The 24,985-nt window shown below is 33.4% G+C and overlaps 2 protein-coding genes across 14 annotated transcripts in view; one reads left to right on the top strand and one right to left on the bottom strand.

Annotated features, from left to right (window-relative positions):
* Positions 1 to 8,504, bottom strand: part of LOC122574393 — a 51,345-nt gene extending 42,841 nt beyond the window's left edge. For 2 of the 11 annotated variants that reach the window (XR_006319014.1, XR_006319016.1), the window contains exons 1-3: positions 5,705 to 8,504; positions 2,416 to 2,501; positions 89 to 1,825 (exon numbers count right to left, since the gene is read on the bottom strand). Coding sequence is in view for 2 of the 11 variants with exons in the window: in XM_043741928.1 (XP_043597863.1) it covers positions 1,552 to 1,825; positions 2,416 to 2,501; positions 3,531 to 3,662 (492 nt within the window). In the remaining 9 variants the exon portion in view is untranslated. Of the gene's footprint in view, positions 1 to 88; positions 1,826 to 2,415; positions 2,502 to 2,968; positions 3,124 to 3,530; positions 4,480 to 5,697 lie in introns of those variants that run through there. The other 9 variants (XM_043741928.1, XM_043741927.1, XR_006319017.1 and 6 more) reach the window with 8 other exon arrangements.
* Positions 8,505 to 8,512: 8 nt separating this feature from the next.
* The window catches only part of LOC122574392, a 70,530-nt gene continuing 54,057 nt past the window's right edge, over positions 8,513 to 24,985 (top strand). For all 3 annotated transcript variants that reach the window (XM_043741923.1, XM_043741926.1, XM_043741924.1), the window contains exon 1: positions 8,513 to 8,652. In XM_043741923.1, coding sequence (XP_043597858.1) covers positions 8,643 to 8,652 — 10 coding nt within the window. In that variant the 5' untranslated portion in view covers positions 8,513 to 8,642. The remainder of the gene's footprint in view (positions 8,653 to 24,985) is intronic.

Below are 24,985 nucleotides of genomic sequence, written 5' to 3'. Positions count from 1 at the left end.
AGGTATTTGGACGCGGCAGCTTATTTAGCCGATATAACAAGTAAAAGGTAGCACCAGCAATCGATAAGTTTCGTAGATACATACTTACATAATTATAAAAAGCGAGAAGAAACTCGACAACTTCAATAGCGAGTAACACTCGTCGAGAGTCCGGACACGAACACTTCGAACTCGAACGCTTAATAAAAACATTCCTGGGGAACTGAGAATGCCGCAAATTTCTTCATTCCATTTGATTCCAAGCAATTTCTATACTCATTAGGTCACCAACAGTAGGTCAGAATTTTTCAAGCACGCTCTCGGAGTGTTCCATAAAGAGTTTCGTGAAAGAGTGCTACGTATTCGGAGCGCGATGTTAAGAACGATAATGCGACTTCAAATCGAAATTTTTACGTCAAACACGGGTGGATATGCAATTTGTGCAATCTTCTAGCAATAGTGATTCTAAGAAAGAAATAAGATGAGAGATTAAAACAAAATTGGAAAGCTAATAGTGTCTTGCGATGAATTATTAAGTCTCAAAATTCGAAAACGGTATTATATTTTTTAATGTTGTCATCCTATTTCTAAAATATACGGATGCTTTATAAAAGAAATTTTGAAAGAACAAAACTAGTGAAAACAATCATTTCAGAATTACAATAAAATTTTATACTTATAGCTATTGTCACTATTTTTACTTTCACAAATGGATACAAAACTTAATTACATTGTCAAAGAAAATAATACTATAATGACCACTAGATTCTAGTAATTTCGAATAAGTAAATCAACTAAATTCCAATATAAAGAAATAGGATATAATTTTATTTTACTCAAATAAACGCATCGAATTCCTGAATTTATTTATATCTATATTTGAAGAATATATCATTGCTGGAACCGCTAAAGTGAATACGAATGAAAGTGTCCTTTTTACCTACTTTTGCACATAAAATACTTATCTGTATCCTTTAAAAATTCATCTTCGTTTGTGATAAGAGTATTAATGTCAAAGCGCGGAAAATCGTCGTCACGATTCATAGAAATTGAAAACTAGAAGCTCAAACAGAGTGCTGTATACATAGATACGTATACTCGCATATTCTCACGTAAAAGATCTCAAGCAAACTGTTCCATGTACGTAGATAAATGTAAAAATTGTTATTACTTCGCCAAAAGTGGAAACGCATGGGGGGGGGGACAGCAGTGGGGGGAAAAAAGAGCAAACGGAAGAGAGAGCGAGAGAGGAATAAACAAAGAAAGATCATCAAAGAAACAGAAACAAAAAGTTGTCAAAGGAAAAGGGTAAAGGAGGAACTGAAGAAATAGAGGAAAAAGGGAGAAAAGAAATCGAGAGATGGTGGTGGGGGAAACAAAGTAAAAAGAGACTAAAGAAGAATCGAGAATGAGAGAGGAGAAGAGAAAAACTGGCCACGATAGTACATACACACATACATAGAAGTAGCAGAGAAGAGACGAAGGAAGGCCTCGACCGTTGATTGTCGAGCCGATGTAAACTGAACCATGGAACGTACAAGTCGGGCAAGTTGTGTATAGGCGAGTAACCAGTCAGCCAACCAGCCAACCAGTCAGGCTAGAAGACGCAAGCCTGTGCTCGATCGGAGTTCCGGTGGAGTCCGCCTGGTGTTCGTCCGAAACGCCAGGACATTCCACGAAATGCCCTGCCGTTCTACTCCTCCCTCCATTTTTCCCCTCTTTTCCTCTTCCTCTACTCCACGACGCTTCCACTTGCTGCCTGAACGTTCGAAGATCCGTAAGCAGCACTCTACGAGCGCGAGCACAGCGATGGGATCGATGTGCGATAAAATTGTCCTTACAAGTCCTGTAAATTTCGAAAAGATAACACTTTTATTTAACAGTTCCTCGATAGAATTTCAGAATTATTATAGACATTTTGAATAGTAGATCATATAACAATAGATCAAAAGTTACGCATAAATCTACATTTATATAGATTAATAATTTTATTTCTGTATTATTTAAATGGAATCGCTAATATCTTTGTACGTACGTTTTGTAATTTATTTGCATCGTCGATTTCTTAAAATAGGTGACACAAAGTTCTAATAAGAAGCAACATGTTTATTATGAAAATTTTCCTAAAATTATATTCATAAACAAAACTTGCATTATACGATAATTAAACACTTGCATTATAGAATTAATATTATTAAATAAATATTAACAAGCAGATTGTATAAATAAAAAGATATTTAAATGTAAATTCGAGACAAATCGATACGTATACAGGCATCTTGATCGTAAATTGATCCCATCGCTACACAAAGTGTGCACAATCTCCACGTCATATGGCAGTCAGTTACATGTGGATTCTCCACGTACGCACACAAACACTGTACAATATACAACCGATCACGCCTCTCTTCGTATTATACTACTACAAATGCGTACCTCTTATTGCTCCTCCTGCAGGGCCGTATACATTGTCGTTTGCACCGGAAATTGTCGAGCAATTTCAAACAACCTTTAACCGTTCTCTGTAAGTACGAATACATATACAATTTTATACTTTTATATTCGTTATTCATAAAATTAATCGGAACTATAAATTTATTGCATTATACGCGAAGCTGTGCCGAACAATGAATATATGAATGAAAAAATTTCCCGAGCCGTTAGTTAAGAATGATTTATGTATGTAATTGTTGATAACCTTCTCTCCTTCTCATATCTTTGACTAATCAAAGAAATGACAATTATAATTGATTGTTTGATTAAATTATATTCAATAATTAATACATGACTCGTAAGTTAAACGAATATATCGAAGACCCTTTGCATGTTAATTATTATCTATGTTGGTTTTTCAGTAGCTGATTTACGTTTATGCTTATATATATATATATATATATATATATATGTACCTCGATCACGGCGTTAAAATTTTTACAAAATATTATAAGGAACCGCTCAGCCATAATGCAATTAGTACTTAATACACTACCATTATCGTGGCTTATCATCCAAGGACAATCAAGCAAACGTATAATTAACGATTGTGCCACGTAGCCCATAGACAAACTCCCAGTTACACACGTTTATCGATCATATCATATCTGATACGTAGTATTACTTGCAGTAGTTATTCCGGGTCCACTCAACTGCTGGGAATCATTTCAAACGCAATAAATTACTTCATTTTATTAATCAATTCCCCAATTATATTTATTATTTGACTCAGAATCTCTACGTTTCATTACGTGCATCTTCTGTCGAGTACTTCTATCACGTATATTTGTATTTATGGTTGCTACAGATATGATAAACAGCACTTAGTTAAGTACATAGTCATTCAACTTTAGTACTATACACAAATTTCTCAATAACAAATTATTTATTTATTGCGTGTATACATTTTATAAAATTATGATGTGTTCAAAAAGTACTAAAATCGAATATATTCGATTATATTTATGTATTTATAATACATATATGTAACATTTATGATACATTTTTAATACAACTGTGTGTATTATATTTTATACATATGATTATAAAACACTTACTTTTTTAAATAAAAGCTGCAATATTAAACACTTTACGACGGATAAAAACAATAAACTACAGTAAAGCAAAATATATAAAAATCTACGTTTCAAATAAGATTGAACATAGTTATCTATGCACATATATATCATTTAACGACATGAGAATTTCCAGGAACACAATGATTCATGTTTCTAAACGCAAGTCGTTATAAATTGTTTAAAAACGAAACAAACATTTTCCGCGAAATTTGAATTAATCTTTTCCAATGTATCCGGTTTCGCATAAAATTGAAATTTCATTTATCTAAAAATAAATGTTATATGAGATATTTAATGGCATCAGTTTCATGCTTCTCGTGACCGTACGTACTACGTATTCAATTTTACTTCAGTGCTCAATTTTTTAACAAAATTAATAACGTCAATACGTTTTAGTGAACAAAAGCTGACGAAATTACACAACAAATACGGCTTGTCTTTTCCTTAGTAATTATTTAGGTAATATTATGATACTATACTATACATGCTACTAACGTGACAATTTTTAAATCTATAAATTGAATCACTCCTTCACCAGAAACTTCTGTAATTATTGAACTAAAAATGAATCGAATTTTATTATTTTATTTCTTCTAATTAAAGAATTATTAATAGGATTAAAAATAAGCAAATCACTAACAGATAGATTGGTGTTCATCCTTACAAGTATAGATGTGATATTGCCATTCTTAATAGAAATAAAACAACATATAATGGAATAAGAGGTTTTTAAATAAAGGAATCACTACGTCAAGAAGATTAAAAGCTTAACTAATATAACAATATATAAATAACAGATTAAGAATTTTAGCTTCATTTATACATCATAATTGTAAAAGACTTTAATAAGAATATATTTTAAGAAAAAATTAGTCATGTCACTCGTACCTAAAATATCTATCCATGCTTTACCTGACTAACGTCGTTTGCTGTATAAAATAATATTTAGAGCAACATCAAACTTCAGAAAAATAGTAATTACTAAATATATTCACATATTGACAATAAAAAATGTTCTACAAAAAAACATTCTACAATATTGTACGAGATATATTTTGAAATAAATATTGAAAACATTGTAATATATATTAAACCTTAAAACATTTAAGCCATTTATGTTATCGTCAAAGCTTATATTAATAATATTAGAACCAATAGATATGTAATCCACAAAAATAATAGATATTGTAACAAATATTAATCCGACGGCGAATATAACATTTAATAAAAATGATATTAATATCGTGATGATTGCATTGTTACAAGCGTTATCTAATTATTTATACAAATTCCACAATTCTCGATCATTGTTAATATTTTTCACTGAAAACATTTAATATTAAATTAATAACAAGCATCTTTTAACAAATTAATAAAAACCATCGATATGAAGGAAGATCGTTTCTATTTTCTGTTGGCTTTCATGATTAGTATTTTCTTCCGATCGTCTTCCCCGAGAAGCGGGTGCTTCGTAGAGGTCAATTCCCCGAAGGCCGTCCTTCCGGGACTGGCAGACGCGTGAGAAGGTTGTATGTATGTACATACATATCTGCCCGATAGCAGAGACTCCCTGCAGAACTCTCGAGCAGGGACGATGGAACAGTTGAAGCGACACCTCAGAAAACTGCGTATGCCCTTAACTTTTACCGATCCAGAATAGATAGGTAGAGTAGATTATCACGAGGGATTTTTGTTTACTTGTTATTACGTTATTCTCCCTATTCTCATATCAATATTTAAAACGAAAGAAGCTTGGCCATTACGCCAACAGTGCTGAATATGATAAATACCTTTTTACTTTTCTCTTGTGTCTTTGATTTCCTTACACCGTAAAAGCGTAAATCAAAAGAATAGTAACGCTCAAACAATAATATGCGTTTCAATACAGCGAAGGAAGACGCGAATAGTGAGGTGAATTTTATTGACTAGATAATCATTTTAATTATCATTTTATTAATTTATATTTTATAAATTTATATATTTGCATATTATAAGAAGATAATGACATGTAATACATTTGATAGAGAATGACATATGTTTCGAAGTTTTAGAATGAAAGTATTATGTAACAGAATCATTCTAATATTGAGAAATATGAAATAAAATGACAAAAAATATTCTATTCGATGTCTCATTTATAACTTACAACTAACCGATGATATCAAAGAAAATCCATCAAACATCTCATCAGAAAATCAGCGTGACGTAAAAGGTAGTTGCAGTGAGGAATCATCGCAGTCAGGTATTTTCTCGAATTTCCATTTAATGTGTAGAGACACAAGGCCACTGTTAAAAGCCTCATTATCGTCTTTGAATATGAGGTATAGATCAGAGAGAGAGAGAGAGAGAGCGTAGTAGAGTACGTCCCTGTGGGTTTTAGTCAAGTATCGCTAACTCTACCTCTCCACAGGCTTTCTCGGTGTTAAAGTCTGTCCACATGTTCTTTTCTACGTTTAGTGTACGAAACGCACCCGACTTGTCTAGATACTATAGGACATGTATATGTGTAAACATATAACGTATAGTTTATATAAACCAAAAAAGCAGTTTGCTCTATGTCCATAATTGAAACAACTCATGAAATGTACAAAGCTGAGTGTACGAGCGCTTAATACTATTACCACAGAAAAAATAATGACATAGCAAAAATATACATATACTTTGTTTATTAGTCTTCTAATTGTTTTGCTCGAAACTTAATGTAGGAATTTGTAATTAAAAATTTAGAGTTTGTAATGCTCCCTAGGAAATTTCGTAATAAATTCGAAATAAATAAATCGAAACTTAAATACATACTTATAAGTATTGCTATAGAAATTTATACAAGTAAATTATTATTCGCGAAGACGTTTTATCACTTTTAAATTTTCCAATTATAATTTATTGTGAATATAAAATTTAAATCTACACACATATACATCTATATATATATTTTTTTTTTTAGGCGTAGCACCTATTTTAAAACGAGTAATAAAAGATATGTTGACTAACATACAAACAACAACCAATAAAGACGTTAACTAACGAAAAGTCATTTAAAATACACAATCCATTTAAAATACGTATTTAAATGAAATATAGTCATTAACTATACTTGTTGAGATGTTCATGAAACCGATAAACTGATGTACTACATTTTCTGCTTTAATTTTATACTTCTACTAACGCAATTATTGCTATTAAGCAGCTGTAAATGCGAGGAATCTACGGAAATGTTTGAACGTAGAGTATTAACCCATCGCAGAGAACCCGTTATAAATCACGAGCGTGGTATAGCCAAGAGCGTTTCGGAAGATTGAATGCGTGTGGATGAAGCTTTACACTCGTCTGAACCTCGAATTCGTCCCCTCTCGTCCCACCAGGATCCCCACTCTGATCGTTCGAGTCCATCCCTTCAGTGGCTCGGCAGTGCGCGTTCGATACACGGAATCGCCTCGTGGTTCTCGGAAGGCAGTAGACTGTCGTCAGCCACGCCAGACGGCGCACTGCTCGCACGCTCACTGCTCTCTCGTCGGAGATACTCGCCCACTGGCTCACCCACGGCTGCTGTTACCTCGCTCTCGCGGCCTCTTTCTCTCGTCATCTCGTTCTCTCTATCTCTCTCTCTCTCTGCCCGGCTGCTGGCAGCGGCACACTCGGCTTAGCGGGCCGCCAGTTACGCAACAATAACAACGCCGTCAGGAGGTGTAGCATGCGCGTGCTGTGCCACCTATACGCCGACGAACGACCCTGGAACGACGAGCTGACGATCCGTCGTCGTCGCCGCCGCTTCTGCTGTTACTGCTGCTGCGATCACTTGTTGAGGCGAGCGCGCATCCGTTTCGCAACGCAGCTACACAGTACGAGCATCTTCTTTTAGTGAGAAAAGATTGTGGTGATAGTAGTAGTGGTAGTGGTAGTGGTGACGATCAAGCAGGAGCGTGGAAAGTGCGTGTAGTGTTGTCGAACAGGAATTATGTTGTAGGAAGAGTGATGAGTAGTAACGTATTAGACACGGTGGAAAGCGGTTTGTGCCTGTGCCGAGTGAGTGGCGCGATTAAACACTCGATACGCGATACGCGCTTCAAGATCGTACCTTACGGTAGATCGAATCGGTTCTTTATCGTCTCAATCGAGGACGAATGAGCGAGAAATTGTAACGTTATAGTGCATCCCAGCTGTCTCCTCGAAGCGACGTTGTCCCTGTTGGCTGTCAAGCGAAGATTCATCGAACCGAAGAAACTGATTTCTGCGTAACACTGTATCGTTTTCGCGATAGCAAACTTATACTAAAAAGAAAAGAAAATTCCGTCATAGATACTTGTTGAACCAAGACTATTGAAATCGCGTCGTAACGTTATTCTTGAGAATCACGCGAGGGAAGAAAGGCAAAACGGAAAAAAGGAAGAAAGACACAGGAAGAATTTATCGTTAGTTAAAGCGCGAGGTGCACGTCCGAGAGAAGTACGCGAAGTGATACACGAAATACGTTGCGATTAGGCGCCAATGACGTCAGACAAGAGTCGCGGAGCCGCACTGATATGTATATATATCAGTGCGGAACCGTGTAAGTCGCAAGAGGAATTCGTTTGTGAAGTTTGCGGTGCGTTTACCGACACGATGTCGTCGTTGTATTGGTGATATTACGGTTGGTGATTGTAATCGTAGTAGTAACAACAGCACTATATGTCTAAGTAGTATTGGTGCTGGCAAGAGTTGTGTAGTGAGTTCGGTATCAGTATTACCGAGCAGAAAAGTGGTGGGGCTAAAGGAGAACCCGTGTGGAATTGCTGCGTGGTCCGTCGTGGTAGCCAATTATATTTTCTACGTGTATGCTACGCGGGCAATGACTAACTGCTCACCGTTAAGTGTGTTAGTAGGAGATATCGTCGACGGACCCGTTTCTGCGTTGGTGTTACCGTCTACGTCAGCACCGGTCGGATGGGATTTGCATAGCAAACAGATTGACGCGCTGGTAAGTGGATAACGAGAGAGGAGTCGCGACTCTGTGTCCCACCGCATACCAAAGAGAAAAGGATAGTGCGCGTATAAGTCCCTCTGTGTTGTTCTCGTGCTTCTGGAGTAACAAGTGAGCGGCGAAACGGCGTTGCCATGACGACAGGTGAACCATGAGCTACTCCTCTCTCTTTCTACCAATTTCTTTCTTTCTCTCTCTCTCTCTCTCTTTCTCGCTTCTTCTCCCGTCTTTCCATTCCGAGAATCTTTCTTTTTCTATCCCTCACTGTAGACTTTCTCTTTTTCTCTCTTTCGTGAGGGCGCGCGCGCGCACGTGTATGAATCCTTTCCTCTCTTGGAATCTCTTATTTGCTCTCTTTCTCTTCCTCCATCTCTATCTTCGTTCGTGTTCCTCTTTCCTTGTAACCTCCCTTTGCCGTCAATCTTAGAATCTGTCCCTCTCTTTCTATCTTTTCTCTTTTCCTATCTTTCTTTCTCTCGTTCTTTGGCCGATTCTCGCAATTGTCCCCCTTCCCGTCTCTGACCCCGTATACTCGTAAGATACGGTGCGACAACAGGAGGTCGTCTGTCTTCTTTCTTCCTAGCATAAACCGCATTTATCTACCTGTCTCCGCTTTGCGGCCTTTCTTCCCCTCCTGTTTTTCCGTCCTTCTCTTTGTTCGCGCTCCGTTTCTTTCTTTTTCCTCAACGGTCTTCTCTCGTACGTATTTCCCCACTCCTCGAAGGAGCCGTGTAATCTCTCGTGCTAGCTCGCACTCGCTTACGCTTGGAGAGCGCTCGGTTAACGCCGTTGTAGCATGCCTAACGCGTAGGCCGCACGATATTCCAAGTACGCTTGGCTATTTTCATGCTACGCCAGAAAGACACCTAGCGACGCGCCACGCTTGTAGGTGACACGACTGATCTCCGACCGCTGTATAAAGTCGAAACCAGATCGAACCGACCAACTGGAATTCTTTAGTTATCTAGCCTGTTAGGTTACAGAAAACATCAAATTAATCATGATTTTTCCTTTTTTATATTTTTTAATTCTGTTATAAATAACTATACTTCCAAGCCATTATTTAAGGAAACGTTAATGCAAAAATAAATTAATCACTTTATTTGGATAAGGGACGTGTAAAAGCGATAATTTTCCGATTCAACTACAGTGTATATATACGTAGATTTTCACAAGTCGAGTTCAAGTTATCACACACGAGCACACATACATAAAGTAAATTGTTAAAATTAAAACTTACCGAGAGATTCCTTACAATAAATCGTATGTTATTAAAGCAAGAGGGAAACCTTCTTCTCGCCAGCCTGATATCCTCGGCGCAAATGCACATGTATAGGGTGGGACAGAAATAACAGTACAACTGGAAAGACGGAGGTTCTATATAAAGAAAATAAATAAATAATATGGTATGACATTTTTTCCAGACATATGATTTTGAAAATTTGTTGGATACGCAATCACGTATCATGCTATCATGCTATTTCGTTGTGACTGTATGCATGCGAGCTAACATTTACGAATATTGGCAGTTTAGATAGAAGAATAGGTTTTAACAAATTCTTCGTTATTCTATATTATATGTATCATATATAGGTAATAGAAGACATTTCTCCACGAGGTGTGAATGTCGTTCTACGTATTTTTTTTAGTATTTTTGATGAAAAGATTTATCAAAAAATGAAACGAAGAGAGACAAATAATCCGACGTTATTTTATTAAATAGTACATAACGAACGTGATGTTACAATCATCGCTGACAAATTATTCAAGTAAGAGAAATGCATGCGTTACACGCACGAAGTTCTATAACCTGTTAAAAGAATTCAATTGCTTTATTTTGATAATAGTTATCTGATATATCGAATCGATAAAGTTTAAGTTATGTTATAACTAACTATGTTATAAGTAGCTGTTAATTATTAATTACTTCAATGGAATCCCGGTGGTGTTTTCGATACCCGTGTTTTCAAGAAGTATCGAAAAAGAATTCCAGGAAATTGGGAAGACAGCTGCGGAGCGTTAACCCAGATTCAAATTCTATGATGATTTCACATACCATTGGTAGTTTGAGAAATTTTCATTTGAAAGAAGCTTTATTTACAATAAAAGTGTGGAAATTTATTTGTTATAATGTATTGATTTTATATCGAGAAAATACTCAATTGAATAATTAGTATAATATAGAAAGAATTACATAGCATATTCGTTATTTTTGATTATAATATTCTTCAAATAAATGTATTTCATTTAACGCTAACCTTACCAAGCCCAGTCAAATGACCGATTTCGAAATTTAATTTAAAGTTGTACATACATTGTTATTTCTTTCGTTAATCTAACTTTGTGTAAATTCTTATATTATATGATTAATTAATTTCTACATTTTTGAAACCGATCATTTAACCGAGCCTGGTAAGGTTAGTGTTAAATGGATCGACGTGATATAATGATTTCCTCTTGTCTTAAAAATTTTTAAGTGTTTAAATTCAAATTCAGTCATAAAGGATAGGAAGAGAGATACGTTATTACGTAGATAGAAAAAATGAATAGCACACTTGTCCCAGTAAAGGAAAGATGTTACGAATGCTCGTTTAAACCATCTGATTAAAATACCTAACTATTGCACCCAGTCAATGTTGACGGAACGATTAAATTTATTCGATTCACTTGTCAAAACTTTAATAGCCGAGAGATCGTTGTCGTAAATCTGGTAAACTTCGTTACATTCGTTCATTGATACCATAAAGTGTTTACGACCTTGTAATAAGCTTAATCCCCTGGCGTATAATATCGAATGAGACTCGTGGAAAGAGGGTAAAATATGAAAATCACAAGTCAGACTCGCATGGAATCCCGAATAAACATGAAAATGGTCAAATAGATTCATGACACAGATTGCGGACCAAAACATAAACACCCCCTCCCCTTCAGTAAAGGAAGGGGAAAGTTCAAGAAAACGACCCGAAGTTTGTTTGTCGCAGTGTGTAAACGATTTTGTTACTGACTACGGCACGCACGGGCCCAAATTAAATCGTACGAAAAGGGGTTGAAAGTATAAGGAATTTTCTAGCAGATAGAAATTTCTCGTTACGATATTGTAAATAGTCCATTAACAACGACGGTGGTACAAAGGGCGGCTATAGACGGATCAACTAAGTAGCCGACTAGCGAGAAATTTTAATATGTCGCTTTGTGTAAGTGCAAATTTGGTCGACTGATATAGTCGACGATCGACTTTATTTTTCAAGTAATTTTCGTGTATGAACACTAAATTTTGTTGTGTAGGTTAGTAAAACCTAGTCATGTTCAGTCGACCACGGAATTTAACTTTTTAGATTTTCTGGTCGACTAGGGTTCTTTATCTGACACTCCTTGCCAGCCGACCGCTTAGTCGACCCGCCTGTACCCATCCAAAGGGATCGACCATTTCCCCGTAAGAGAACACGTGTTTTTATGTTTTTTTAATGATATTGATAATTGTTGAAAGTTCCACGATCATTATTCGAACTCGAATTTACTTATCAGACAGTAAATAAATATACTTATTGAAGCATGTGTATGCCAGTTGCTTTTATTCGTTGCATGAAAATTTCTCCCGCTTTCCTCGTTACAAAAGCGTTGAATACATTCATTTTTCTCGTCGAAACTACTTTCGATCTTGCAACTTTAACGGCTTCAACGAACCGACACAATTCTTATTCCAGCCTTTTAATTTGAAATTATATTATGCGAGTAAAATTCTCTCGCATCAAAACACAAAGCACTGATTTTATCTAGTGATTTCCGTTCTCATCTTCTGTATTTTCCTTTTAACGAATATTATCTTTTTTAGCGCAAAGGATCTTGATTGAATGAAAATAATTATCAAAACTCGCACGCCGAGCAGTTGGTGTAAACTTAACCTTTTCCATTCTGCGAATGCTTCTATATGCGTTCAGTAAAATCATAGTTTTCTTGACAGAATACATATTTACATACATGAAAGAAAATCTCATAGTCGTTGTCTATGAACGCTTGAACGCGTCAAACATGGTCGACAATCCTATTTTTTTTTTTTGAGTAAAAATTTGCGTTATAACTGAATCTTCTTTGGAAAGTGGAAAATTTAATGCTTTTTTACAATTTGTGAATTTATGTTGTAATTAGTATCTGCATATTCAAATTGTTTGATTTGCGTTAAACAGATATCTATCCAAATTACGAACATGCCTCCTATGCGTTTTGAATATTCTGTCTATGTTGATGTATGGCATAAAAAGAAATGCGTATCGCAAAGCTTAATATTGCTATTATACTGTTTAATGTCTTTTAATATGCTATTTGTGCACTTTGGAAAGACTTTCATTATGGACGAAGCAAGACTCGAATATAAAAAATCAATCATCAAAGTACTTTTCGTTATAGCAACAAGATTATTATTTCGTTAATTTATTTAAACTTCTTAAAGGAATTGTATAATTTTAGACGCCTTTCCATGGTATTCACCTGGCAGCTTGTACACACATACTTTGATTGAATATAAATGATCACAATAAAAAAGAACCGTTGCACTATCATTTGATCGTTCCTGAATCTGCAAGCTAAGAATAGATTCAACAGAGGAAATGAATTGAATGGGAGTTTACTGAAGAAAAAGCATGTTTCGATTCTATATTACCAGTCTCGCTTGTCTCTATTAATGTTTTATTTTAAGAAAATACAGGAAACAAATTATTTAACACAGAAATCTTATAGAAAAATCTGTTCCAAAATTTTAACGATAACTATTTCTTGTCTATAAACACACGAATGTGTTTATTGCATATAGTGCACGCTATTCAATTTTTAATGAATTGCGAGAAGTTTTGGAACATCAATTTAATAAAAGAGAAGTTGGAGACACGCGATTAAAATTTGTGTTGATTCTGATAAAACCGATCGAAAACCATACACTATACCAGTGATAACGACGTATTTTTCGATGTGATATTGTATTTTGCTGCAGGTTGAGATTAGATTAATCGTCGTTGTTTAGCCACCGCGTAATTCATATTTCAGATATCAATAAATTCGCTTCCCTCTCTTGTAAAAAACACTGATGAATCCAATTTTTTTACCATTTTTTACGACACGTAAAAGTGAATTTGAGGAAAGTTCCTTTTCTTTTTTCGTTAAAATAATTTAATCTTGGGCATTGGCGGTAAAATTATGTTAACGTCAAAAGGCTAAAATTTCGTTCGATAAGTTTTTTTATTATTGCTGTAACATGCATGAGAGTAAATTTCCCGATATTAATATCAAGTTATAAATAACTGAATCACTCATAGAATCTTTAGATTATAGCTTTTATGTTGTATTGAATGTTAATATCATTTCGAAAAATATGGATTAAACAATAGGAAGAAAATATTCAAATTAATAGAGAAGAAAGCTCTTCCGTTTTAACGTTGTAATCCATTTCATAAATCGTTTTAGATTAAACGAGATACAACAATAAGAGATGTTTTTCATCACTATAATAGCGAGTGAACTATTCACAAAAAGCGCACGATTCTTGATTACGAATGTTCCGTGATACGCCGCGCGTAGGATTCATGACCTAATCACCCATTCACAAGTAGTATTCCGTCATTACCGTGCATTGAATACTGTTAAGTTGCGCAGAAACTAAAATATTCATGTGAAATTCACCAATTGATAACTATAATTTATCAATCGGCAATTTATGCTTTGTATTTTGATGATTTTTGGAAATGTACATATTTCATGACTTGGGAAATGTAGATTTAAAATGCAAAAACATGATACTTAAACATTTGATGGTAATGATTGTAGCGTGAATGAATTTTCCTGGCAAGCCTGACGTCCTTCTTTTTTTATCCTCCTTACTGTAATAAGTTATTTTTGTTGACGTCCACATTACACTGATATGAAATATTTTGAGCTTGAATATTTGTACAAAGTGATCGTGACTTACGAATACGAGAACCAAAGTTTTACCTGATATAGTCGCATCTGGAAATGAAATAGTTTTATAAGATCAACAATAGAAATAAAAATACAATATTCTTATTGTAATTCGAAAATTTATTCTTTGATGTCTTCTCGATGTTTGTATATCATATGTATAGTTTAAGTATAGCTTACATATGTTTATATATTATTGTATGAAATAACGGTGTTCTGGAAAATACTTTTATTATTCTTTATTATAAAATGTTACAAACGTTTCGTAATAATTTTGTAAAACAGTGGAAATTGTTTCCACCGAGGAATATGTGAAACGAAAACCTCGCTTTATTTTTAGGCTACGCTTTATCTTTGGAGCATCTTCAGCGTTTAATAGTAATCTGCCAGCATACTTGAGTATCGTTTATCCATTGTGGAAATTTCCTGGTAAAACCACTCTCTGTGATGATCACTTATGACATTTACGGTCCCAGGAAAACATAAAGATACTCATACATAAATCCGGAAAGATTCTGCATAGTAGCATGCGCTTTGCAATACTCTTTAATGACGTTAATTCTCGAAAGATTTGTCTTCAAGTTACTTTTGAATATTAACTGAGCTTGAATAAGAAATTTTATTTTCTTATTCTTCCTTTTTTGTGTTAAAAATTTAGTATTAAGCAATTTATTAATATAGCGTTCCTAACGTTCAACAATAGACAAGATAGATAAATCACACAATCTCTGTGTGAGATTATCGATACAAATGTGCACGATCAAATCAAAATATCATTTATAGGGAACTCGAAAGTGCAAAATTGCACAAAACGCACATGATATAAAATAAAATATATAAAATATCCAGAGTGGTAGTGTTTTTTACATTTTATAGGTAATATATATACAAAGTATATAGGTAAAATAGGTTTTATTTTTCGTATTATATTCTGAAAAATCCGCAGTCTAGTGATGATATCATGATTTGGAAAAATATAAAATCAGCGCAATATTCCATTCGAAAAACTGTGTTTAATTGAAAAGAAATCGGCGCGTTAACACGAGCAGTTGAAATAAAAATAAAGCGATTCGAGCAAATCGTGAAAGTGGCGCATTCCAAGCTACGTTAGAAACCAGAGGCAGAGAATGTTGGTAATAATAGGTAGGGAGGTGATCGGTGGCTGTTAAAAACAACGGGGGATTCCGCGGACACACGGCCGTGAACGGCCTAGGGCACGTAGACGACGCACGGGGTGCGTGACCTAATCACCCGTTCACCGCTCTATCGGTGCGGTGCGGTGCGGTGCGGTGCGGTGTGGTGCGGCGCGGCGTGGCGTGGCGTGGCGTGGCGTGGCGCAAGTCGAACGACGCGAATCTGCGTCGAGTTTACTGCTTCTCTTCTGAGAACGGCTCGTCGGCGGGGCAGAGCGCGGGGTAACGATCATGGGCGGTAAGCGGCAAGTGCGGAGTGGTGCGCAGCGAGTGGGGAAGTCGGGGTTTCCTCGTGGCTGGCAAGGCGAACGGAGCCGAGTCAAGTCGAGTCTTGTCGACTCACGGAGACACAGCGGGGAACCAGCAACCGTCCTCGTGTGCGCTTGGTGTTGTGAAGACGCTTGCGGGGAGGGTGTTGGCGCTTCGTCAGTCTACAGAGAATGAGTGGGATGTTTTGTTAGACCGTGGGGCGGGGAAGGACGCTTCGTCAGACGAACGAGCCCATTCGCACGCGTGACTCACTTGCTAGCCGCGGGAATCTCCCGTTTCTCTGCCGGTGGCAGCACTGTACGAGTCATTGGCAATGGTGTCTCAATACACTTCGTTACTTTGTTACTCGCAGTTACCAGAATTTACGCATTAACATTTTACCTCGCTTTTTCGATATCGCATGCAGATATCGGAAAACGAATGTTTTTTCAAATATAGTGTCAAAAATTATATCGATGTCTCGACTACTGACGAAAGAATACGATTGCACCTTTTTATTTGGATATAGGTTACGTGAAAAATAACTTTGACATGTGTATATTAAATGTCGCAATACTTTTATGCACTAAGTGTGCATATGCTTCGTTACGTAATGAGAATTTTGCTTTAATGAAGTTATTTCAAACTATTATTTCAAAGGAAAAACGGACGCTTATCGTTTGGTAGTAGATATGATTCATTCCAAGCCAGTGCTCTACGTCCAAAAATAGGTTACAGACTGCTACATGTTCATTTTTTTCTCTTGCTGTAATGCACTAGAAGAGAAAAATCTCTTTATACAAAATTTTTTATTTCATTATCTACATATAGAATCATTGATTATAATAACTATACGAATATTACTTAAGTAATATATGTACACTTTCGTTTACATAATAAAATCATTTTGTAATTTAATTACAAATATATACAATTTCTAAAATATTAATATTTAATATTAAATAATAATAGAAATAATTTAATGTATTTATTTAGGAGAAGATCAAATATCAAACGTTTTAAGAATGTTGATTGTCCACTTGATTTTAATCTTTTATATTGCAAATTTTTTACAAGATTTCGTTATAATTTTTCATAATTTTTTGATAATTGAATTTTTGGATTTAACAGCTTCCAGGACTGAAAGAAATCTGTGTAGTTACATACCTTTTGTCTTTATTATTTATTATTTCCAATATGTCTCCATCTTACATTTTTCTTGGAATTTAGCATCGATTAGATTATTATCATAGATTAGACTGTTATTATAGATTTAACGAGTTATACAAATGAGAACGATTAATAAACTAATGAGTTAGTGCTCTTGTATAGGTTTGATCACCTGCAGTGTTACAAATCGTTTTCTTTACAGTTGAAAATAAATCGACTTTAATCTTTTTCTTAATTAAAGGGGCAGAAGGACTAATCGTATAATGTACCTATAAGAAATTCTTCCGTGACCACCAGCGTGTCAAAGAATTATTTTCTAAAGCTTAAAATTATTTTATTAAATGTTCAAAGTAACATCCATGGATTCTTAGATTTATTAAATCATTTGTGAATATTGTTTTAAATATTTGATAACATTGAAGAAATAACTGATGCGCAGTGTTCTTATCCTTATATTTTACTTGTCGCGCTAAGAATAGTCATCACTCTATGTTTTACATAACTTTAGAAGAAAGATCTATTATCGTCCGAGAAAACTACAAAACAGTAACGTCACGTTCAATTTGTGTTTAGTTCTTCAATTTTGCTTTAAACCTCTTACGCATATCGAGTCTAAACGTCTAACAAAGTGAGTTGGAGTACCATCATGTGAAAACTATATATAACGTATCGTTAAAAATTCACGAATAATTTTTGATTCTCTGCCAAACGTCAAACAGGGGTCTTAGTTTCTTATGCACATTATTACTGTGTTTGCATTATAAGATGTGTATGATCTTCCGGTAGTAGTGTAAATGTTTTAACTCTGAGAATTAACTGGCGGAGATTTTGTCATCGTTGCCTGGGATATCAAATCCTTATATAGAATTCGCTTAAAAAATAAATTTACTTATATAATTCCATAGAACAATAACACATATGATAATGAAGTTTAGAAGATAATAAACATCTCTGCATATGTTCTAATTGATCCATCGTTTGCGATCCGAGGATTAGTTGCAACGAGGCACAGATCTTATTCTGTTTCGTTGTTTCGAACCTGTGACGAACTGAACAAACCGATTCGGCCAAATGTTCTTCAAGAAAATGTTTGTACATGATTGAAATTGCATTGTTAACTTTTGAAAAAGTATCAGGAATATTTAACTTTTTTAAAAGTATCAGAAAGAATTAATTTAAGAGAGTTATTAATAAAGCATTAATTAATTATGTTAAGTTAAGTTGTCAAAGTTTGTTCCAAGAAGTTACGGCTCATTGTCAGTTATATAATTTCCAGTATTTCCGCACCATACGCTTACTTGAACAATAGCGTTAAGGTATATATATCAACTCGCTTCCCAACGGGCACTTTTTTAGTATTTAAAGCATAGCTTGACGGGAAAGGAAAGCAGTAATAAAAATGAATTATCTCTTTGTGATACATTTGATACGTTTCCTATGGATATTTGTGTTATATTCTATTATCTTGTTTGAAATCTCTTTATCGTATAATTTCCGAAGATCGAGTTGAAGTTTAGCAGCTGATCAGTAATTACATACACATTGACATTTATCTTGGCATCGGGTAACATCTAAAAATTCGCTTACTTAAATTTATTATACCAAACAACTTATCTGTAAAGAAAGTCTGCAAGTACTTACTAAAATTAAGTGTTCAACTCTCTAGAAGATTTAGAACAGCAGAGAGATAAAAGAGTATTTCAAGTTCTAACGTTGTAAGCTTTTAAAATATCAACTGAATTGAATTGATTTTGAATTTGAATTGAATTTGAATTTGAATAGAATTGAATTGAATTTTTCATCGTAACTCTACACAGAAAGTTCAAATACATGTAATGAAGTTTGATAGTAGCTATTCGAATGAAAAAAGTGAATAAAGAAAAATGTGGTAATTTCGAAGATAGAGCGTAATACATATTTTCTTCTTCTTTTTCCATTCTTTAACGTCGCAACGACAACATAGTCATTGACGACAGTTTTGCGTATAAAGTAATACATATTTCATGCGGTCCATCTTGTGTAGTTTCTCTGTAATTTAGGAAGTAAAGAAATCTATTTTATATATGGAATTGTGATCTGTATGAAAACTTTCGATACACTGAATAACACGATATCGATGTTCAACATTTACGAAAGATACGCGAAGTTAAATATTTTTATATAATGCTTTTTTATATATTTCAAATTGCAACTAAATATAAAGGAAAGAACTTAAAATACTAGGATTGTATATAACTTATAGATATTGTACAAATTGTTTGACAATATCTTTAAGATATTATTAGTACGATAAGGAAGTCATTCGTCAAATAGTTGTAAAATATCGTGTATGTAATTTCTTACGAGGACATTTTAAACGTTATCACTCAAGGTTGGCAATCTTTATATTTTGTAATGTTTATGTGCGTATATGAAATTTATGTTCATGCAATTATATAGATAACTTGTTCGCTCAAAGTGCTCTAGAAAACTGTTGCACGTGATAAATTTAAGATTTACTATCATTTCTGATTGTTACTTGATTGTCATTGAACTGTTCCAACTTTTAATAACGTCATCCCTGCGTCCCTATTTATCATTCGTGTGTCCCGCTTTTTTAACCTTTAACCCCTTAACGGTTCACCGTTGAGGGTGACTGAAGAGATTTTATTCCGATTATAACGTTGTGTACCAATCAGCGCGCAACTTCTGTGGCAATGTCGTTAACGATAAGTTAAGTTAGATGGAAATTTTTGTATATCAAAAAATAATAAGTCGATTATTCTGAAAGATGTATCAAAGATGTACAGAATATGCAATAATTTTATTTTTAGAAACAGTGAAATATTTTCTTCGTTTAATATTGAAAAGTAGTTTATTGCTTAATTAAGTACATCAATTTGTATTTTATAATATGTGTAATCAATTGTTATCATATTATGTGCATTGTATAATATGTATTGTATTATATAGCCAGTAGTTTATAGTTTAATTAAATACAGTGAGTAATAGTACTTATTACTTGTTGTATCTTTTAAATTGTTTACATTTAAATCGATTTTAAATAAATTAAAACATGTATTTTAAATGTTCATTATGTTCTTGAATTTTAGAAGAATTTATGGCAGATGATTATAATGAGGTAATTAAGTAATTGCTAATATACATATTACAATTAATAGTAGATATTGATTTGTAATAAAAAATGCAGTTAATACTAAATGCATAGATTAAATTTTGTTTATTCAAGAATCTCATCAAAACATTTGTTTCATAAATTTGTATGACTGATTGTTAAGATCATCTCAAGTCTATATCTTTTCAACAAAAAAGGAGTTATTCGAGGAATGTTACGTGCACTTTCATTAGCTAGATGACTTGAATTAATGAGCTGATTGTAATTAAACGAAAATTTCAGTATGACTTTTTGTGATAATAATAAAAATGATAAATTGGCATTATTGTCTTTGAAGAATTGTTATTGGAATATCTAACTTGCTAGTGAAAAGTCGTTTATAGATACAACATTTTCGGGTAAAATGTTATAGGAATGCTTTAGAAAAGTGCCGCTATAAGAATTTGATTTCGTTTCAGTTTTGTTAAATAAATATCTCAAAACAATGATAATAGTTTATATTATCGTTTAGATTCGTTTATATTCCACTATGCAGCCGCGTTTTATAATTGAATGCTCGAGCATTTGACCAATTATGACATGACCGAGTTCTTTGTTCGGTCGAAGTTAAAGTTTGATTTGTCGGTTAAATCATGCGTCTGCTCTTGAATACATTATACATATCAATCATTTATGATATTCACGTATATTTAAATCTGTCTAGTATTGTAATTTACAATTACATAATAAAAGATAACGTTTATTAATGTTTATTAATGTTTTCTAAATTTAATAAAATGATTTTCTAGAGTATATTTTACAGGCGTAGTGTACAAGCAATGTACTCGTTCGATCGTTCTTGTAGAATCGTATATTCTATGTGGAAGATATTTCGTTTTCCGTATTTCTTTATCTATAAGGAATAAAAAAAGCAAGAGTTTAAAAGAATATCATCAAATTTTCTAATAACATTCATAAAAGACTTTATGAATGTTACATCATATACTTAAAGAATAAATTATCTAAACCTAACACGTGAAATTATATCTACTTTCAGTAACTCTGAAGAAAACAATTGGGACTATATTCTATCGCCCAAGTCGTGTCTAAAATATTAATGTTTGTTAAAGTTCCTTTCTGCTGTATGGATTCGTGAAAGATTTACATACGCCAATGTATAAATGCGTTCAAATTTCGTCTTCCTAATTTGTACAATATTTCACATGCGATTTTGCTTATTAATGCTATTTTACATGCAATGAAAGCACATATTCGGGAAATTTCTTCATTCTTTATAACATAATCTCGTAAAATTTGTTTTCATCGCGTAGTTTTGTGTCGTTTTCGCTTCTGTTTTCGCTCCTGTTTTCGCGTACAAAAGGAATGATTCAGAATACTTTGATATTACAAATTACGAATATACGATGTACTATGTTCATTATTGATTGCCCTTTAAAAATTAGCCATCTGTACACCGTTCAAAAAATAGTTATCGTCAAATTAAAATTGAAAAGAAATTGACATCAGCGTTTCACGAGTCGTTTGATCGATTTGTAAATGGAATATGATTGCCCACGATTTGTCTACGTTTGTGTAACCGTAATTTTGGTTTATTCGTTTTTCAGAAAAATGTTATGATCGAGACATTTTTCTTGGACAAACGTGGACAAATCGTAGGCAAAGGAATACTCTGTTTTCAATAAAAGTTTGCGCTTGAGAGTGTCGACTTTACAAACCTTGAATTGACACGATAACCAAGTCGAAAGGTAGATTTATATTATTCGACACGGGACGTGACTTAACGGCAACGTCATGTACCGGTCGATGACGGATAGTGTGAAGGGTTTCGTTTAAAACGCATGTTTCACTGTTTAATACCGGTGCTGGTATCTTTCCGTACATAACGTGTCGGAACGGATCCGCTACGCTATATGTGAACAGTCCTATCTGACTATTCATAAGAATGTTTGTCAAACCCGTGTCAAAATGTATAATGTAAATCCATTTTAATTGCGTATTTGACATTTTTTCGAAAAGGGTGATTTCCTTATTTTCAAATCATTAATGACAAAATTATCATATTTTTACATGTATGATCTCCTTTCCGGTTGTACTACTGTCTCCAACCCGCCTAATACACATACATGTATGCGAAATCTCATAACACTTTTTTTAACGATGTCTTGCTTTCAATAAGATTTAATTTTATGAAATTATATTTCCGATATGTTTCTCCTTTACGTATTTCAATTATATTCAAATCAATGTGATTTTAATGATCTGTGTGAAATATATCAAATGCTTGTGAAATATTTGATAGTTTCGCATGTAAATATATACATCATACATTCTTCTATAATCTTTTATATATGTCTAATATAAATCACTATATGTACTATAGTAGCAGTATATAATCCGTACCGATAATATAATATAATAAATCGGCATTATAATTAAACGTTAATGTAAAATCGAAAAGTTTGTAGTATATTGTCAATAATAAGACTAATATGTTGCCGGCTTCATTCCAAATCGTTTATTATTTAACAATTTATACATGCTTTCATTTTCAGATGTATGTCACTTGTTTGTAAATTTTTAATACGCAGATCTGCATCTTAACAGATATATGTATCTTTCTTTTTTTACGCTATTCTTTTTTAGAAAGTTCTTCGCTTATGTACCTATGTTTAGCGCGTAATTACAAAAAAAAAAAGAAAAGAAGAGGAAGAAACAAGTAACATAAAATTTATGGAGGTTCCCGCTCTTTAGTAAAGTAGATTCTAAGCGATAGTTATTACGTATACCTTTTTACTGCTCGATTCCTCCTCAATTTAATTAGTTACCTTTAAAAAAATGTTTAATTTAGGGTAAAGATTGCATGTCGTTAAAGATTTTATCGTATCTTTCTGAAAATTAATATATATAAAGAAAGAAGAAAACGTTATTGTATTGAAAAAGACCTTGGGATTATTGCTACTACTTAAATTAAGAGTGCCAAATAAAACTGTAACCTTGATTTATTTACAATGCTTGAAGATAATCTATCGCATAGTTTAATATTCTATGTCTAAATTAGTTTCTTCGTTAGTATGGATGTGTCTGTAATACACGATGTGCGATATACGCTATTGATAAAACGTGTGCATAAATTTTATCATATATCTGATGCATGGTCCCGAGCTACAGATAAACACAATGGGCTGTATCCTGGAACTTGCGAGCGCTCTTTACTCCTTTTTGCTTAACCTATCGATATTTTAAGGTAAAATTGTTAGAATAGTACATTCTTTTATGTTATTCGTTACAAGCTTTTCAGTTTATTGATTGCAAGTGAAAATTTTACAACAAGTATAATCTTCAAGGATACAAGATAAATCTCCCCTCTCCCTAATGTAAAAATGTCATACCAGTATGATACGGTTTTTGCTTTTCATGTAAATAGTTTTTGAATTTCGTACAATAATATTTCACATTAAAAGCATCCGCATAGTAATGTCTGAAATACGAATGAAATATATTATACACAAAATAAGAAAGTGGATTAAGACATGATTCATACGCTCTGCCAAAAGAACAAAACGTGACGTTAATACAATATCTCGAATTAATCAGTTTCGCTAAAAGTAGATTTGCGAGTGCGTATACTTTTTAGTATACTTTGAACGCTTATGTTACGGTATGTGATAAATAAAGTTAAAAGAAATTTTTTGGGATTACTCTAGAAGGTTTTATTTTATTATATTAATAAATTAAAACTCCTTTAGATTTTCTGTCGCTAAAAGGAAGTCGTTTACGTTTTGGTTTTTACAAAAAGTCTAAAATTTGTTGTTACTGTATAAAAGATAACGAAAGGAAGAAGAAAAACTAGGTACTGCATTTTCTATTGTATTATATAAATTATAGTTTCGATTGTATGTTAAATTCTCGTTGCGTGAAACTTCAGACGGTACAATGCGATAGATGAGAGAATTGAATTTTTTATTTCATTTAATATAATACATTAAAACGTATTCACATGTATGCTTAATATAATGCATATATAATGCTTATGAATAACTGTTATTTTTGTATAAAAGGGTCAAGGCTTTTGTCGATGTATTTAATTCTAATATTATGACAAGTCAGTGAAAGATATTAAGCACGTTACATACATCTTGCATGTCAAAATATCAGAATCTCAAGATTATCCCATTTCCCAGAAACATTCATGTATTTCAAGAAACTGTCTTTTGCTTTCATGAATGAAATTGAAATTTTAGTTTCACCTACCTATTTCTAACAACTATTATATCAATGTAAAATGTATGTAAAAATTCTTTCCGCTATCTTTCCGTTTTCTTCTTTTTTCCTTTACGAAAATATTAAGATTCATCGCGCGCGCGTGCACACACACATACACAAATTAGAATATAATATGCAATATATAAAATTAGTATCGTATGATCATCATTTTTATACTAATATAATTCGAGTTGCATATTTTTGAAGAAAAACTAAACGAGTTGTTAAATAACAACTACGCAATTTATAAATTGCAGACGGATTTTATAAAATTTTGCACATATTTAATGTTGGAGGCAATCATTGAGTGAAATGAGGCGAATTTACAGTATCATAAATTATATTTCTTAAACGTACGTTTACGTATCTTGCAGATTCCTTGATACGAAAATCAATCGTTTGAACTGATTTCATTAGCATAGGTGGCAATAAGAGTGAACCGAAGGAAAAAATCTTGTTATTTAATTTCTCAACATTAATTTATTTTTATTTCCTTTTCACCCTTGGCAATATCTCGGACCTTTTTAACAACTGTTTTCGA

This window comes from Bombus pyrosoma, linkage group LG13 (genome assembly GCF_014825855.1).
Source record: "Bombus pyrosoma isolate SC7728 linkage group LG13, ASM1482585v1, whole genome shotgun sequence".
NCBI lineage: Eukaryota > Metazoa > Arthropoda > Insecta > Hymenoptera > Apidae > Bombus > Bombus pyrosoma.
This window is presented reverse-complemented; position numbering and strand designations above follow the sequence as displayed.